This window comes from Embiotoca jacksoni, unplaced genomic scaffold (genome assembly GCF_022577435.1).
Source record: "Embiotoca jacksoni isolate LCO1_2020_lvr unplaced genomic scaffold, fEmbJac1.0.p SCAF_7, whole genome shotgun sequence".
Classification (NCBI taxonomy): Eukaryota; Metazoa; Chordata; class Actinopteri; family Embiotocidae; genus Embiotoca; species Embiotoca jacksoni.
The window spans coordinates 20,565,861-20,582,117 of record NW_027185425.1 but is presented as its reverse complement, the minus strand read 5'-3'; the positions used below and the strand labels follow the sequence as shown (position 1 = coordinate 20,582,117).

At 43.9% G+C, this 16,257-nt stretch overlaps 1 protein-coding gene across 1 annotated transcript; it reads right to left on the bottom strand.

Moving 5' to 3' along the window:
• Positions 1 to 5,553: 5,553 nt before the first annotated feature.
• On the bottom strand, positions 5,554 to 12,541 carry LOC138215022 (regulator of G-protein signaling 8). The gene is made up of 6 exons (XM_069176950.1): positions 12,081 to 12,541; positions 10,967 to 11,522; positions 9,684 to 9,733; positions 9,430 to 9,563; positions 7,612 to 7,778; positions 5,554 to 6,508 (listed from the first exon to the last, which is right to left on the bottom strand). The coding sequence occupies exons 2-6, from the start codon at positions 11,399 to 11,401 to the stop codon at positions 6,338 to 6,340; spliced, it is 957 nt and encodes a 318-aa protein (XP_069033051.1). The 5' UTR covers positions 11,402 to 11,522; positions 12,081 to 12,541; the 3' UTR covers positions 5,554 to 6,337.
• Positions 12,542 to 16,257: the final 3,716 nt, after the last annotated feature.

Below are 16,257 nucleotides of genomic sequence, written 5' to 3'. Positions count from 1 at the left end.
CTAAACGTCCTACATATCTGTGAGTGGTAAAATCCCGTTAATTTAAAGGTGAAATTAGAGTCAGGTGTACTCCTGGGGAGTAGTTCCCATCTCCAGGAGTGGTCGACCAACGAGGTCACTCTCAGAACAAGGTGTGTAACAGCCCTCGAGGTCTCAAGTGAACCCAGGGTAACTTTTAAGCAGCTGAAACCTTCTCTCACATTAACTGACGTTGATGTTAATGAGTCCACCATCAGGAGACCACTGAACAACAAAGGTGTGTATGGCACAAGGAAGAAAACACTGTTCTCCAAAAAGAACATGGCTTCCCATCTACAGTTTGTTAAAGATCACGAGGACATACCAGAAGACTGCTGGAAAAAATAGTTATTGGACAGATGAAACAAAAATAGAACTGAGAAGCATTACGTTTGGAAAAAGGAAAACACTGCAGTCCAGCAGAAGAACCTGATCCCCTCTGTGAAGCATGGTGGTGGTAGCATCATGGTTATCTAACATGGTGGTGGTAGTACCATGGTTATCTAACATGGTGGTGGTAGTATCATGGTTATCTGTTAGCATGATGGTGGTAGTATCATGGTTATCTAACGTGGTGGTAGTGTAATGGTTATCTGTTAACATGGTGGTGGTAGTATCATGAGTATCATGGTTATCTAACATGGTGGTGGTAGTATCATGGTTATCTGTTAATATGGTGGTGGTAGTATGGTTATCTGTTAATATGGTGGTGGTAGTATCATGGTTATGTTAACATGGTGGTGATAGTATCATGGTTATCTAACATGGTGGTGGTAGTATCATGGTTATGTTAACATGGTGGTGGCAGTATCATGGTTATCTGTTAATATGGTGGTGTAGTATCATGGTTATCTAACATGGTGGTGGTAGTATCATTGTTATCTGTTAACATGGTGATAGTATCATGGTTATCTAACATGGTGGTGGTAGTATCATGGTTATGTTAACATGGTGGTGATAGTATCATGGTTATCTAACATGGTGGTGGTAGTATCATGGTTATGTTAACATGGTGGTGGTAGTATCATGGTTATCTGTTAATATGGTGGTGGTAGTATCATGGTTATCTAACATGGTGTTGGTAGTGTCATGGTTATCTGTTAATGTGGTGGTGGTAGTATCATGGTTATCTGTTAATGTGGTGGTGGTAGTATCATGGTTATCTGTTAATGTGGTGGTGGTAGTATCATGGTTATCTAACATGGTGTTGGTAGTGTCACGGTTATCTGTTAATGTGGTGGTGGTAGTATCATGGTTATCTAACATGGTGTTGGTAGTGTCATGGTTATCTGTTAATGTGGTGGTGGTAGTATCATGGTTATCTAACATGGTGGTGGTAGTATCATGAGTATCATGGTTATCTAACATGGTGGTGGTAGTATCATGGTTATCTGTTAATATGGTGGTGGTAGTATCATGGTTATCTGTTAATATGGTGGTGGTAGTATCATGGTTATGTTAACATGGTGGTGATAGTATCATGGTTATCTAACATGGTGGTGGTAGTATCATGGTTATGTTAACATGGTGGTGGCAGTATCATGGTTATCTGTTAATATGGTGGTGTAGTATCATGGTTATCTAACATGGTGGTGGTAGTATCATTGTTATCTGTTAACATGGTGATAGTATCATGGTTATCTAACATGGTGGTGGTAGTATCATGGTTATGTTAACATGGTGGTGATAGTATCATGGTTATCTAACATGGTGGTGGTAGTATCATGGTTATGTTAACATGGTGGTGGTAGTATCATGGTTATCTGTTAATATGGTGGTGGTAGTATCATGGTTATCTAACATGGTGTTGGTAGTGTCATGGTTATCTGTTAATGTGGTGGTGGTAGTATCATGGTTATCTGTTAATGTGGTGGTGGTAGTATCATGGTTATCTGTTAATGTGGTGGTGGTAGTATCATGGTTATCTAACATGGTGGTGGTAGTATCATGGTTATCTAACATGGTGTTGGTAGTGTCATGGTTATCTGTTAATGTGGTGGTGGTAGTATCATGGTTTGGACCTAGTTTGATGCATCTGGATCAGGGTGGCTCTCCATCATTGATGGACCAATGAATCCTGAATTATAGCAGTGAATTGTAAAGGAAAATGTTTGGAACCTTGTGGAACTTTCAATCGAAATATTGTGAAGGACCTGAAGCAGCAGTTAATGTGAGGAAACCACCACCATCCAAAGCGGAGGCTGTTCTGTTGGAGGAACGGTCTGAAAGTCCTCCCAGCTGATGAGCAGGATGATCAACCATGGAAACAAAGGTCACAGCAGATTCTGATAGCAGAGGTTCACAGACTTTTACCACTCATAGATATTTCAAATTGATCATTTTCATCAATCAATACATGACCCAGTTAAGTTTTGGTCTCATTTGTCTAATTGTGTTCTATTTATCCACTTTTAGGACTTCTGATGACAATCTGATGATGTTTTAGGTCAGTTTTATATATATATATACAGTGGGTACAGAAAGTATTCAGACCCCTTTAAATTTTTCACTCTTTGTTTCATTGCAGCCATTTGCTAAAATCAAAAAAGTTCATTTTATTTCTCATTAATGTACACTCAGCACCCCATCTTGACAGAAAAAAACAGAAATGTAGAAATTTGTGCAAATTTATTAAAAAAGAAAAACTGAAATATCACATGGTCATAAGTATTCAGACCCTTTGCTCAGTATTGAGTAGAAGCACCCTTTTGAGCTCGTACAGCCACGAGTCTTCTTGGGAATGATGCAACAAGCTTTTCACACCTGGATTTGGGGATCCTCTGCCATTCTTCCTTGCAGATCCTCTCCAGTTCCGTCAGGTTGGATGGTGAACGTTGGTGGACAGCCATTTTCAGGTCTCTCCAGAGATGCTCAATTGGGTTTAGGTCAGGGCTCTGGCTGGGCCAGTCAAGAATGGTCACAGAGTTGTTCTGAAGCCACTCCTTTGTTATTTTAGCTGTGTGCTTAGGGTCATTGTCTTGTTGGAAGGTGAACCTTCGGCCCAGTCTGAGGTCCAGAGCACTCTGGAAGAGGTTTTCTTCCAGGATATCTCTGTACTTGGCCGCATTCATCTTTCCTTCAATTGCAACCAGTCGTCCTGTCCCTGCAGCTGAAAAACACCCCCATAGCATGATGCTGCCACCACCATGTTTCACTGTTGGGATTGTATTGGGCAGGTGGTGAGCAGTGCCTGGTTTTCTCCACACATACCGCTTAGAATTAACGCCAAAAAGTTCAATCTTGGTCTCATCAGACCAGAGAATCTTATTTCTCATAGTCTGGGAGTCCTTCATGTGTTTTTTGGCAAACTCTATGCGGGCTTTCATATGTCTTGCACTGAGGAGAGGCTTCCGTCGGGCCACTCTGCCATAAAGCCCCGACTGGTGGAGGGCTGCAGTGATAGTTGACTTTGTGGAACTTTCTCCCATCTCCCTACTGCATCTCTGGAGCTCAGCCACAGTGATCTTTGGGTTCTTCTTTACCTCTCTCACCAAGGCTCTTCTCCCACGATTGCTCAGTTTGGCTGGACGGCCAGGTCTAGGAAGAGTTCTGGTCGTCCCAAACTTCTTCCATTTAAGGATTATGGAGGCCACTGTGCTCTTAGGAACCTTGAGTGCTGCAGAAATTATTTTGTAACCTTGGCCAGATCTGTGCCTTGCCACAATTCTGTCTCTGAGCTCCTTGGACAGTTCCTTCGACCTCATGATTCTCATTTGCTCTGACATGCACTGTGAGCTGTAAGGTCTTATATAGACAGGTGTGTGCCTTTCCTAATCAAGTCCAATCAGTTTAATTAAACACAGCTGGACTCCAATGAAGGCGTAGAACCATCTCAAGGAGGATCAGAAGAAATGGACAGCATGTGAGTTAAATATGGGTGTCACAGCAAAGGGTCTGAATACTTATGATTAGTGATGGTGAGATGAAGCCTCATGAGGCATCGAACCACTTCAGCCAATTGGTTCTAGAAAGGGTTCATTTCTCGAAGCTTCATGTGCACACGAAACCACCTACTGGCCAAGTGTATAATGACAGGCAGCTGTATCTGAACCACATGTGATGCATTGAATTTTTGTGTCTGTTATGGCTGTTGGGAATGACTGAATTACAAAAATGTATGACCAAATAATTTCTGTACATAAATGATCACATATGTGCATAATAAAATATTTTTTGAATGTATTCTGTGTGTGTAAATTTTCCCAAAATGGTAGTATCATATGATATGGCAGGTTGTGTAATCATGTTTTTCTGTCACTTTAGGAAAATGGCATGGGCTTCAGCAGGCAGAGGACAGTGGAAGTGTTTGTGGAACTAGGAAGAGGGGACTGAATATGCTTGTGTAACTTGGACAATGATGTACAGGACAGGGGACATTTTATTCATTTTTATTCAGAAATAACAGTTTCTCAACAGTTTTTGGTTTTGTGGATGTCCACATGTCAGAAGTAAGGCTAACAGCAGCCACCTTTTCCACTTTAGCCTTCTCCTTAGCTGACTCATACTTGGCCTCCACCATGGCCTTCAGAGCCTCAAGGAAAAAATATATAGTGCTGAACTGTGAGACACAATAAAGTACTCATTTGTTTCATGCATGCACCCATATATACCTGCCTTGTAGGGAGAACATAATTAGGATCCAGTTTGGACACAAATGCCCTGAATCCAACATCATCCACAATACTGAAGGGCTATGTCCTTCACTATCATGGAGACGAGGGCTTCATCCAGCTCTTGTTTTCTGGTGTCTGGTTAAAAGAGAATAAATACAGTGTCTGTTACCTGTCTTTATTTGCACAATAAACAAAAGTGAACAGGGAAAAATTGTGATGGTGCATTTGTAATATTGTAATGACTTACCTTGGCTGGGTGAAGCTCCAGTTTCCTCCTTATTCTCATGCAAGGCACGGTAATGCCTCAGCATGGATGAGGTGTTGTTATTGTACCCCAACTCCTTGGAGCACAATAAACACCTCACCTTTGAATAAAATAAGAAACTGTGAAAAATACAGTTCTTGATAAGCAAACCTAATGTGTCTGAAATAGAGTTAGATTTAGCTTATTAGGAGTTATCAAATCAAAGTGTTCCCACACGGGAAATCCTCCTCTTCCCAGCTGGCTCCATCTTATCACCTCCTTCTCTCCTCACTCTCCTAAATCTCCAAACTATCTCTCTCTCTCTAAACTCTCCAAACTATATAAACACTATCCAAACTATCCAAACTCTCAACTGACCACAACTCTCCACCAACAACCCACATTTTGAATGGAGCCTGAGGGGTTTATATTGCTGTCAAACCTCCCGGCAAAATCTGAACCACTTCCCGAAGCAGTCACGTGGTACAGCTGGGCAGCGAGGCTTCGGACGTCATCATTTTTGGCTCCTCCCCTAAATGAAGCAAGCCTCGACACACGCTTCGAGGAAACGCCCCCTCCGTTACTCGACACACGCTTCGAAGCGTCGGCACATCTCGTAACGTCACTACTTATGACCATGTGATATTTCAGTTTTTCTTTTTTAATAAATTTGCACAAATTTCTACATTTCTGTATTTTTCTGTCAAGATGGGGTGCTGAGTGTACATTAATGAGAAATAAAATGAACTTTTTTGATTTTAGCAAATGGCTGCAATGAAACAAAGAGTGAAAAATTTAAAGGGGTCTGAATACTTTCCGTACCCACTGTATATATATACAGAAACAGTGAAGGGTTCCCCAACCTTCAAACAGTGCTGTATGAAAAGACTGTGGACTCACCAACACACCCAAGTCCCTTCCATACACAATACAAGTGGATTATCTGCTTAAACAGAGTTTAAGATTAGAACCATTATTTTTATTGGTGATTCATTTCTTAACCAAAGTTAGTCCAAAGAGTAGAAAAAAATTAAATCCAATACAGTATTTCAGCTCTTATACTCGATTCCATATGATGTTGCAGTAATGGAGGCTTGTTTACATCCCACACTGACTGATCAGTGAACAGAGTTCAGTAATGTGTCCAGGTGTGATGGTACCAGACCTGACCGTCTCACTGGGATATTTGGGCTGCAGCAGTCCTGATGGGTGCGTCCTGGCCAGCCTTTATGCTAAGCTAAGCTAACCATGTCCTGATTCCTGCTGTGAACCATCTTACTGTCAGAAACTGGTTTCCAAAACATTCTTTTTGTGATGAACATTCCTGCACACAGTGTCCAGCCAGCACATTTATTCTCATATTTTTACACAGTAGTTCTGCTTCTTGAAGATACATTTATCTGTACAATCTACAATCTTCAGGACATCCCGGGGGTCCCTGCTCCTCCTCAGCGGCAGGTGTCTACTCGGACTCTTGCAGTAAGGACAGGTAGATGTTGGACTGGAGGAATCGTGGGTAACAGTCAGTGTTCAGCAGAAAGTAGATGCGTTTCTGTGCGTGGGACAGGGAGGTGTGAGAGGGAGCTTGCAGCAGCTGGACGGTCAGATCTCTGGTCTTACTGTCCAGGTTCACCTGCAACGAGACAATACAATGATCGCACCACGCTCATTAGAAGTCGGGTGACCTGTGGTAGAACATGTATGATGAAATTCTATTTCTGTTCCAGCTGCAGCATGTGTCCGATCGGACCAGACAGGAAGTGGAAAGTTACAGACTGTTGAGTGTCATCAGCTCTTCAGGAAGTCATGAGGAAATCACACTATGTTTACAACATTATGAAGCCTGCAGTCCTTCATGAGCCGACGTCTCGTGTGTTCAGCAGCTCCGTGCGGTCGTCACCTGGACGCAACAGGTTCAATGGTTAGACACCATCAGTCCTGGACCTGGACTCTGGTCTGAGTAGTCCTGATGGGAGATGTTTGTTTCAGCTGCCGTCTCTGTGAGATCCAGAGAAGGTGGACAGATGTCTCTGCAGGTGTGGTTCTGAACCAGCATGGAGACCACCTCCTCCTGCAGGGACACAGCAACCCTTCCGGTCTGAGGAAGACCATCATCAGGTCTTCATCAGGACCAGGATCCAGAAGACCTGCAGGCTCTATGATGGAGCTTCATCACAGGACCTGGTCTCCAGCATCACTACCTGAACCAGCTCACCCAGTACAGAGTGAAGGGACAGCAGCCAATCAGGGCTCGGCATATGTGGCCACTCCTTCAAAATGAAAGTATCCAGGTGACGACCTCATGAAGCTGTTGTCAAAGTAAAATGTGGAGAATCTAACAGTTCAAATGGAGTTTTTTGTTTCCTACATAAATCCACATGTTGATACTTTAGTTTGTTCCACACTGCAGAAAACAGTAAGAACAAGTCGGTGTGTCCAAACTGCCCATCAGGCTTTACAGGAAATGAGACAATCAGTCACTTACTCCTCCGTTGCGTTATCTGCTGCATGCTGTTTGCGCTGCTGTGGAAGAAGAAGTGTTTAAGAGAAAACAGACACAGATGTGGGGAAGGAGCTCAGAGAGGAAACTTCACTCCTCATGAACTATGGAAGGAATGCTGTGACATCAACGTGGATCCACCCACAAGAGCTGCTGAAAACACCCAGCAACAAGTCTCTTCAGTTCCTGTTTCATGAAGTAACTGATGTGTCTGTTAGTGTGTGCAGGGTCTGTACCTCCCGCGGGGCGCCGCGCTGGATGTAGGTTCTGCAGATTTCTTTGGCTCTCCGCTGCAGGCTGAAGTTGTTGGACGACTGTCGGTACTGTTCACAGGCCTGGTAGAACTGCAGGTTCTCCTCACTGAACTCAGAGCGCAGGAATGCTTCGAACACCGACACACCGGCTGGGAGAGGAGGAGGAGGAGGAGGAGGAAGAGGAGGAGGAAGAGGAGGAGGAGAAGATAAGTGGGGCTCACTTCAACATGCAACGTCACATTACGCATGTTACAAAAGGAGGACACCAGACACAACATGGACACAAGCAGTCCTCAGGCCTTATAAGGACATGACAAACACACAGCTTCACTGTAGACGACGACACAAACCTGCTGACCGCACATGGACAACATGTCAGAGGACAGGAGGACATGGACAACATGTCCAAAGGACAGAGGAGACACAGAGACCTAAGGTCCAGAACATATGTGACACTGACATCCACCAATCAGTCTGCTTCACACAGATCACATGATCAGTCTGATGTTGACAGATGAAGTGTTCTACTTGTGTTCCAGATATTGTGCTTGTGTTCCAGATGTTCTGCTTGTGTTCCAGATGTTGTACTTGTGTTCCAGATATTGTGCTTGTGTTCCAGATGTTCTGCTTGTGTTCCAGATGTTGTACTTGTGTTCCAGATGTTGTGCTTGTGTTCCAGATGTTCTGCTTGTGTTCCAGATGTTGTACTTGTGTTCCAGAAACATCAGTTCACTATAAGTACCAGGATGAACACTTTCCACCCTAAACGGTCGCCATCTTGGCTCCGTAGAGGAAGGGGCGGGGCCACCGACGTAAAGACATTGTAAATTAAGGTGTCTGAGGAAGCTGCAGCTGTTCCTGAACACCTCACAAAAGTGTGTGTTGTTTTTTACTGCTGCTGCTGGACAGAAGAATCAGTGTGTTTATTGAGTGTATTGAGGACCAACAGCTGTGATTTGAAACAACACGAGTCTGTTAAAACTCAAGTACAACACAGTAAGAGTCCGAACATGGAAGAGTATCTGTTAGTGTACTGAGGGAAGGACAACATCTGGAACACAAGTACAACATCTGGAACACAGCATTGGTGTCAGTAAAGTTCAGCAGCGTTGTGTAACTTTGAAAGAAGAAACATGTCCTTCCTCTTCCTGATGAAGACTCAAACCAGAAGACAGCAAAGTGCTGCAGCTGCTCAGTCCTCCAGCGGGCCTGGAACAGGTGACCGATGTCACACTCACCTGCTCCTCAGGTGAGCCAACAGCTCTCCATCAGTAGATGTTGGTTAGAGACGTTACCTCCTGGTCATGCAGACCGGAGACCGTCTCCTCACTGGTTCATGTGAGGTCAGCAGACCCACCAACCGAGACCACAGAGTCTACCGGAGCAGGTAATCACACTCTACTGCATCTTAATGTCAGAGCCTCAGACACTCAGAGGGGCTCATCTGCATCTACAGCATCAGTGTTTACAATAAACATGATGTCATGAATCCAATGTGTCCTCTGATGCTGTTCTCTAAATGTCTCAGACTCTGAGGAGTCCACCATCACATCAACTCTGATGTGAACATCAAGGAATGTGGATCTTTAACTGAAATGGCAACAAACGTCATGTCAGGACCTTCCTCTGGACCAGAGACAGACAAAGGGACAGACAGACAGAGGGAGGGACAGAGAGACAGACAGACAGATGTGTCAGATGCCACAGTTCAGAATAGAAGTCCTCTCAGTGTCTCTGACTTTGTTCTGTGATTTAAATAAAGACATTTTGAAGTTGACCTGAGGACGCAGCAGGACTCACTCTGACTGGCCAACAGGGTGTTCAGAGACTCCGCCCACTTCCCCAGCTCCTCTCCACTGATCTTCCTCTTCTTACTGGGGCCCATCTGACTCCACTGATGCATGAAGAGCAGGCGAGAGCGTCTCTCTGTGGCACTGTGGTCCAGAGGACAGACAGAGGACATTGTACCTGACGTTATTGTCTTCAGGACGCGCTGTAGCTTCACTGCAGCTCAGAGGACCTGATGTATCTGATATGAAGACTGAGGGTCTCACCTGTCTTTGAGCTCTGTGGTGGACAGGTTGGAGTTTGAAGAATGAGGACTCTGAAACAGAAATCACATCATGAACACGTCTTCCTCTTATGAAAAGAGCTTTCATTAGATTCAAAGGTCTAAAGTGAGCGATGGAGGATGAGACGGACAGACCGGGACACGTCCACTTGAGTCAACAAATCACAAATCACCTGGTCATCATCAGCAAGTACAGCTCAGTTGCCATGGAGATGGATGTGTTTGCGTGGGAGCTCTGTGATGTCATCCATCGTTATGTCTGAGTTCAAATGTTAAAGTGAACTGTTGAGTGAAGTTCAGCAGCTCATTGAAGCCGTTCACAACACGTCCCGTCTCTAAAGATTAATGAGTTCAGTAACTGCAGCTCGTCTGTTCTGCTTCACACTCGCTGCTTTCAGCCCTGAAACACAGCTCACACATCACCGTGGTGGAGCTCCGACCAGGTCTGCAGCCTGTTTACAGGTGCAGTGGAAACTACAGGTGGAGGTCCGGTTGAATGGGAGTCCATGGAGGCTTTTTGGAGCCGACCTCTAGTGGCCCTCGGTGGTATTGCAGTTTAAGACACTTCTGCATCAGAACCATTTTTCAGACCTGAAACTACGAACACTTTTCTATCCAGTCTGTGGTTTCAGTGTATTTTACACTAGTGAAAACATCATTTTGAATATTAGATGCTACTCTTACCAATAGATGCTCCTGAATTTGCTCACTGATGTTGTACTTGTGTTCCAGATGTTGTCCTTGTGTTCCAGATGTTGTCCTTGTGTTCCAGATGTTGTCCTTCCCTCAGTACACTAACAGATACTCTTCCATGTTTGGACTCTTACTGTGTTGTACTTGAGTTTTAACAGAATCGTGTTGTTTCAAATCACGGCTGTTCTGCACTGACAGGAAATGACCTCATCATGTGAACACATCACCCTCCAACATGTCTGCAGCTTTAATTATTTTACCCAGAAATCAACGTGCTTTTGTGTCCTCAATACACTCAATAAACACACTGATTCTTCTGTCCAGCAGCAGCAGTGGAAAAGAAACACTTTGCTACTTAATTTGGAAATCCTTTACGTCGGTGGCCCCGCCCCTTCCCCTACAGAGTCACCATGGCGACCGTTCAGGGGGGAAAGTGTCCAGAGTTTCACACTTTCACACAAGGAACACAAGAACAACATCTGGACCACAGTACGAGTCCCTCCAGGTCTAATGGACCCCCTGCGGTGTTCAACCCGTCATGTAGATCAGTAAACAGCGTTCTCGACTCCTCACCTGTCCAAACAGACTCTGGAGGTGCAGCTTGGTGGCGGACAGTTTGGGTCGGTGGTGCCATTTCTGGGATATGAAGGAGGAGGAGTTGGAGGAGGATGAATGTGAGGGGGGGGGCAGGTCGTCTCTCTGGTCGGCCGGGGCCAGCTGGCTCTCGCTGTAGGCCCGGCAGCCCTCGCCGAGGACACACACTTTCAGGTGGTTCTCGTTGAGGTTCTCCACGCTCACGCTGTGCTCCCGGGCCAGCTCACCGGGTCCGGCCCGCGGCTCCTGGATTCTGGGAGTCAGGACAGCTGAACTCCTGGCCAGCGTGTCCTCCACCGAGTGAGACGTGTAGGTGCCGGACTCCTGGTTCCTCCCGTAGTCCGGTTCCTTCAGGGCCACCCTCTTCCATAGCAGGGAGTCCAGGAGGGAACCCTCGGAGCTGAATCTACGCATGACGGGTGGAGGAGAGGTGGGGGAGAGGTGGAGGAGAGGTGATGAGAGGGAGAGGTGATGAGAGGTGGAGGAGAGGTGATGAGGTGATGAGAGGTGGGGGAGGAAGGTGGGACAGGCAGCGCTGTAACAGATGAAGCAGAGAAGATAGAGAATCATAAATGTGGGTCAAAGATGAGGAGCAGCTCCACCTCCTCCACCTCCACCCTCACTAACACATTTATTTATTTAACTTCATAAACTTAGCAAACTAGTTTTTCAGGAGCTCTGCCACCATCAGACACAAACACAAAACCTGCAGCAGCAGATCTGATTCACCTCCTGAACAACCTCAGCTCTCCTTCCACCTCCTCAGGGTCTGAGGGGTTTCATCTAAAGAGGCAGCAGCTCATTGATGAACACGTCTGTCACTTCAATAAATCATCTGGACTGTTTTTATTTTTTTATTTTTTATTTTTTTATTTTTTTATTGTAGAAGGAGTTTTCTGTAGAAGTCAGAAGTATCAGATAAAGAGTAAATCAAATTAGTAATTTTTTGTTTTGTTTGTCTAACTTGTGTCCGTGTCCGTTTGACAGATACTACATGTTAGCAGTGGACGTCAGAGTGTCTCGGAGGACATTTGTTCCGGGACAAACTGCCGTCTGAAGCCCCTTAGAGCGGCCGCTCTGTGGTGTGTGTTACCTCCTGGTCCTACGGTTAGTCCGCTCGCTCCGTGGCAGACCAGGCGGGCGTCCTCCGCGTCTCACGGGAACATGTCCACGAACTGACGGCAGGTTTCAGGACCCCGAAAGAAAGCGCAGTCCGACCAGATCTGTCCTGAACTCAGTGATACCTGCCGAGCTGCTCACCTGGAGGGGAGAAGATCACACCGAGGAGGGGGGAGGAGGATCAGGGGAGGAGGGGGGAGGATCACACCGAGGGGGGGGATCAGGGGAGGAGGGGGGAGGATCACACCGAGGAGAAACAACAGGAAAAGTTTCAGCAGCTCCCCCCGTGTCACCAAGACAGCCGGAGCTCCTCCTCATGACTACGACTGCCACAACTAGTCCGACACACAGACACAAACACACGCACGTCTCTTGTTACTTCCCGTTGTGGAGGAAAACCTAATCGTGTGACTCCCCCCTCCTAACTGTACACTTGGTTCCGCCCATATTACCTCGTTAGACAGACACCTGGCAACGCCCATCGGTGCGCGTGAACAGAAGCAGAACCGGAACGTCTCCTGATAAGAGGCGGAAGTACGGCAGCCGGACATACGGGTCTTTTTTCAGACTGGAAGTAACAGATACCTGAACAGGTAACAGTTTAGTAAAAGAGGTGATAATAACCGACCTCTCAGCTGACCAGCGCTGCCTAAAGGTACCGACGGGTTCAGAGTGTCTGACAGTGGTAGAAACTGGATTCCGTATTATTTCATGATAAAACAGCTGTAATGTCGCTCTGCTCAAAGACACCAGACTCCATTCATAAATACTGTAATCTCAGAACACAACATGGAGTCCGGTGGTTTTATCCAGATGTTACAGCTGTTTCTAGTCAAACTAAAAGGATCCACATGTGTAAGGATTCTGTCTGTAATGTTGTCAATCAGTGAGAATAATAATCTGAGTCAGTGAGAATAATAATCTGAGTCAGTAATCTGAGTCAGTGAGAATAATAATCTGAGTCAGTGAGAATAATAATCTGAGTCAGTAATCTGAGTCAGTGAGAATAATAATCTGAGTCAGTGAGAATAATAATCTGAGTCAGTGAGAATAATAATCTGAGTCAGTAATCTGAGTCAGTGAGAATAATAATCCAAGTGAGAATAATGAGTCAGTGAAAATAATAATCTGAGCCTGTCGGTGGAAAAATGACTTTTCAGAAACCGTAATTTTGACGGGCAGGTTTTTTAGTAAGTGTATGAAGAACAGTTTACAATGTTCACAGCGGAACAGTAACCTGAAGCGTTATGTATGACAATGTTTACTGAACTGTTACCTGTTAAGGTATCTGTCACTGTCTGAAAAAATAAATTGCAAAAACAAAATGTCCCACAAGCAGAATATTCAGTATAGAAAATTTAAATCATAGTTAAGGTCAGCCATTGCTCTTCTGTTAATTTTGATTTTTTTTAAAATTTGATTTTATACACTTTATTAATCCCTGAGGGGAAATTTCTTCACTACAGCAGGGGGGCTCTCAGGGGGGAGCTGCTGCAGCAGGCTGCCACTAGCGCGGCGCCAGGTAACCTGACCTGAGGTACATGTTTTTGGATGATGGGAGGAAGCCGGAGAACCCGGAGAGAACCCACGCAAGCACAGGGAGAACATGCAAACTCCACACAGAAAGGCCCAGGACCGGATTTGAACCCGGAACCTTTTTGCTGTGAGGCGACAGTGCTAACCACTGCACCACCGTGCCGCCCATAAATACCATAATATAGTTCTATCTGATCACAAGACAAATAAACAAGATAGAAACTGACTTTGACAGCATTGCTTGCACAATAATCACATACATATCCTTTATTTATATGTGTATATATATATATATATATATACACATATACATACATATATATATACACACACATATATATATATATATATATATATATATATATATAATATTCATATTATATTTATATTTCTCTCGTTTTATCTTCTCTTCACTGGCTTCCTGTGAAATCAAGAATAGAATTTAAAATTCTATTGATGACTTACAAAGCTCTACATGATCAGGCTCCATCTTATCTTAGAGATCTTATAGAACCATATAATCCCAGCAGAGCACTTCTCTCTCAGTACGCTGGTCTACTTGTGGTTCCTGGAGTTTCCAGAAGTAGAATGGGAGGCGGAGCTTCAGTTTTCAGGCTCCTCCCCTGTGGAACCAACCACCTCCCAGTTTGTGTTGGAGGAGCAGAAACCCTCTCGAGCTTTAAGATTAGACTCAAAACGTTCCTTTTTGATAAAGCCTATAGTTAGGGCTGACTCAGGTAGACCTGAATCAACCCTTAGTTATGCTGTTATAGGCCGAGGCTGCTGGGGGACCTCGTTACATGCTGATCTTCTTTTCTTTCCTCCTACTCTTTAACTGACTCATACCTCACCATCTTTTTCTCTCCCATAGTTTCTTCTTATTATCTGTTGTCTCCATTCAGTTCCTTCGCTCGTGTAGTTTCTGTTCTTTCTTTTCCAGATGTCCTGTCATGGAGCTGCATGTCTCTGCTCTGTGATTGTCGTCTCCACCAACAGTTCTTCTCTTCTATCTCTATTCTGTCCTTTTCTCTCTCTGCTCTCCTCTCACTCCAACCGGTCGAGGCAGATGTTCTCCACCTCTGATCCTGGTTCTGTTAACAGATGTTCTCCACCTCTGATCCTGGTTCTGTCGGAGGTTTCTTCCTGTTCAGAAGGAGTTTTTCTTCCCTCTGTTGGAGGTTTTTCTCCCTTAAAGAGGAGTTTTTTCCCTCCTAGCTTAAGTGGGAATTGTTGAATTGTTGTATTGTTGGTTTCTCTGTATAATATTGTAAAGTTCAACTGTAAGGACTTTAGTGTGTTAAGTGCCATGAAATAACCTGTGTTGTAATCACAACACAGCGCTATATAAATAAAGTTGAATTGAATTAATATATACAGTACATACATTCATATATATACACACATACATATATATACATACATAGATATACATAGATATAATATATATGTATATATAAAATATATATGTATATATATACAATATATATATGTATATATATACAATATATATACATATATATCTATAAATTTATATATACATATGTGTATATATATATATATATATGCATATATATATATATATATATATATATACACATATATATATATATATATATATATGTGTATATAGACATACTGACTGTTGGACAGTCTCTGTTCACCTCCCAGAGGCTCCTCGGCCTCACTAGTTAACTTGGAAGTGCCTTTACTCGGTAGAATAAACAGAGCCTCCATTTTACTTTTCTTTACAGTGTTCTTATGATAACACATTAATGTCATCAACTAGTTACTGCACACTCATCATTTTCTCTTAGTATTGTGCAGAATATATAGACATCTGTCCGTGTTTCTGAGCATCTCACCTGACAGAGCGCCCATTTACTGCTCCTCTATCTTTTATTATAAGCTTCTATTATAAGGTTTAAGAGGTTCACAACATTTGTCTTCATAACTGCCTGAGTTCAGCAAACTGAAAGACAGACTATTTTCTAACCACAGAAGACACAGCGAGAGGAGGAACGCTGCCCTTCATCTGATTTTTATGAAAATAATGAACCTAATTATCCTCGACATGAATACAGTAGACTACACAGACTTCAACTTCTGCTTTTCAAACATGCAGTTGCAAAAGTGGCCTAAAAAAAGTCATATTTGTATTTTTTCATGTCTGACATTTGTCAGACACTATGTAGTGTTGCTGGTACGAAGACGATATGACTGCAACAGATCATTTTCACTGAGACGAGCACCTCATGAGAAAAACAGGTTGAATGTTCAAACTGTGAACGAGCCGCTGCAGTTCTCTGAACTCATCCATGACTGACAGTAAACATGAAGCTGTACTATCCTGTCTGCAGTCCTCACCTGCCGTCGGGAGCTCGGTGTCTGTCCAGCAGAGGGAGCCAGAGAGGCTGGCGGCATGAAAACTGTCCCAGTGATGAAACACAACAATCATCGTTTTAAGCTTGTGCTCCGTGTTCACTCAGGGTGTCGTTGGATGGAGTGAAAGTTTCATAGGAGACCGTTTTTCACACCATTTGCTGAAATGTTGGACTGAAATGTGTTCTTAAATAACTTAACTTCATGTTCTTTCTGATAGTTTCATTGATCTAAAC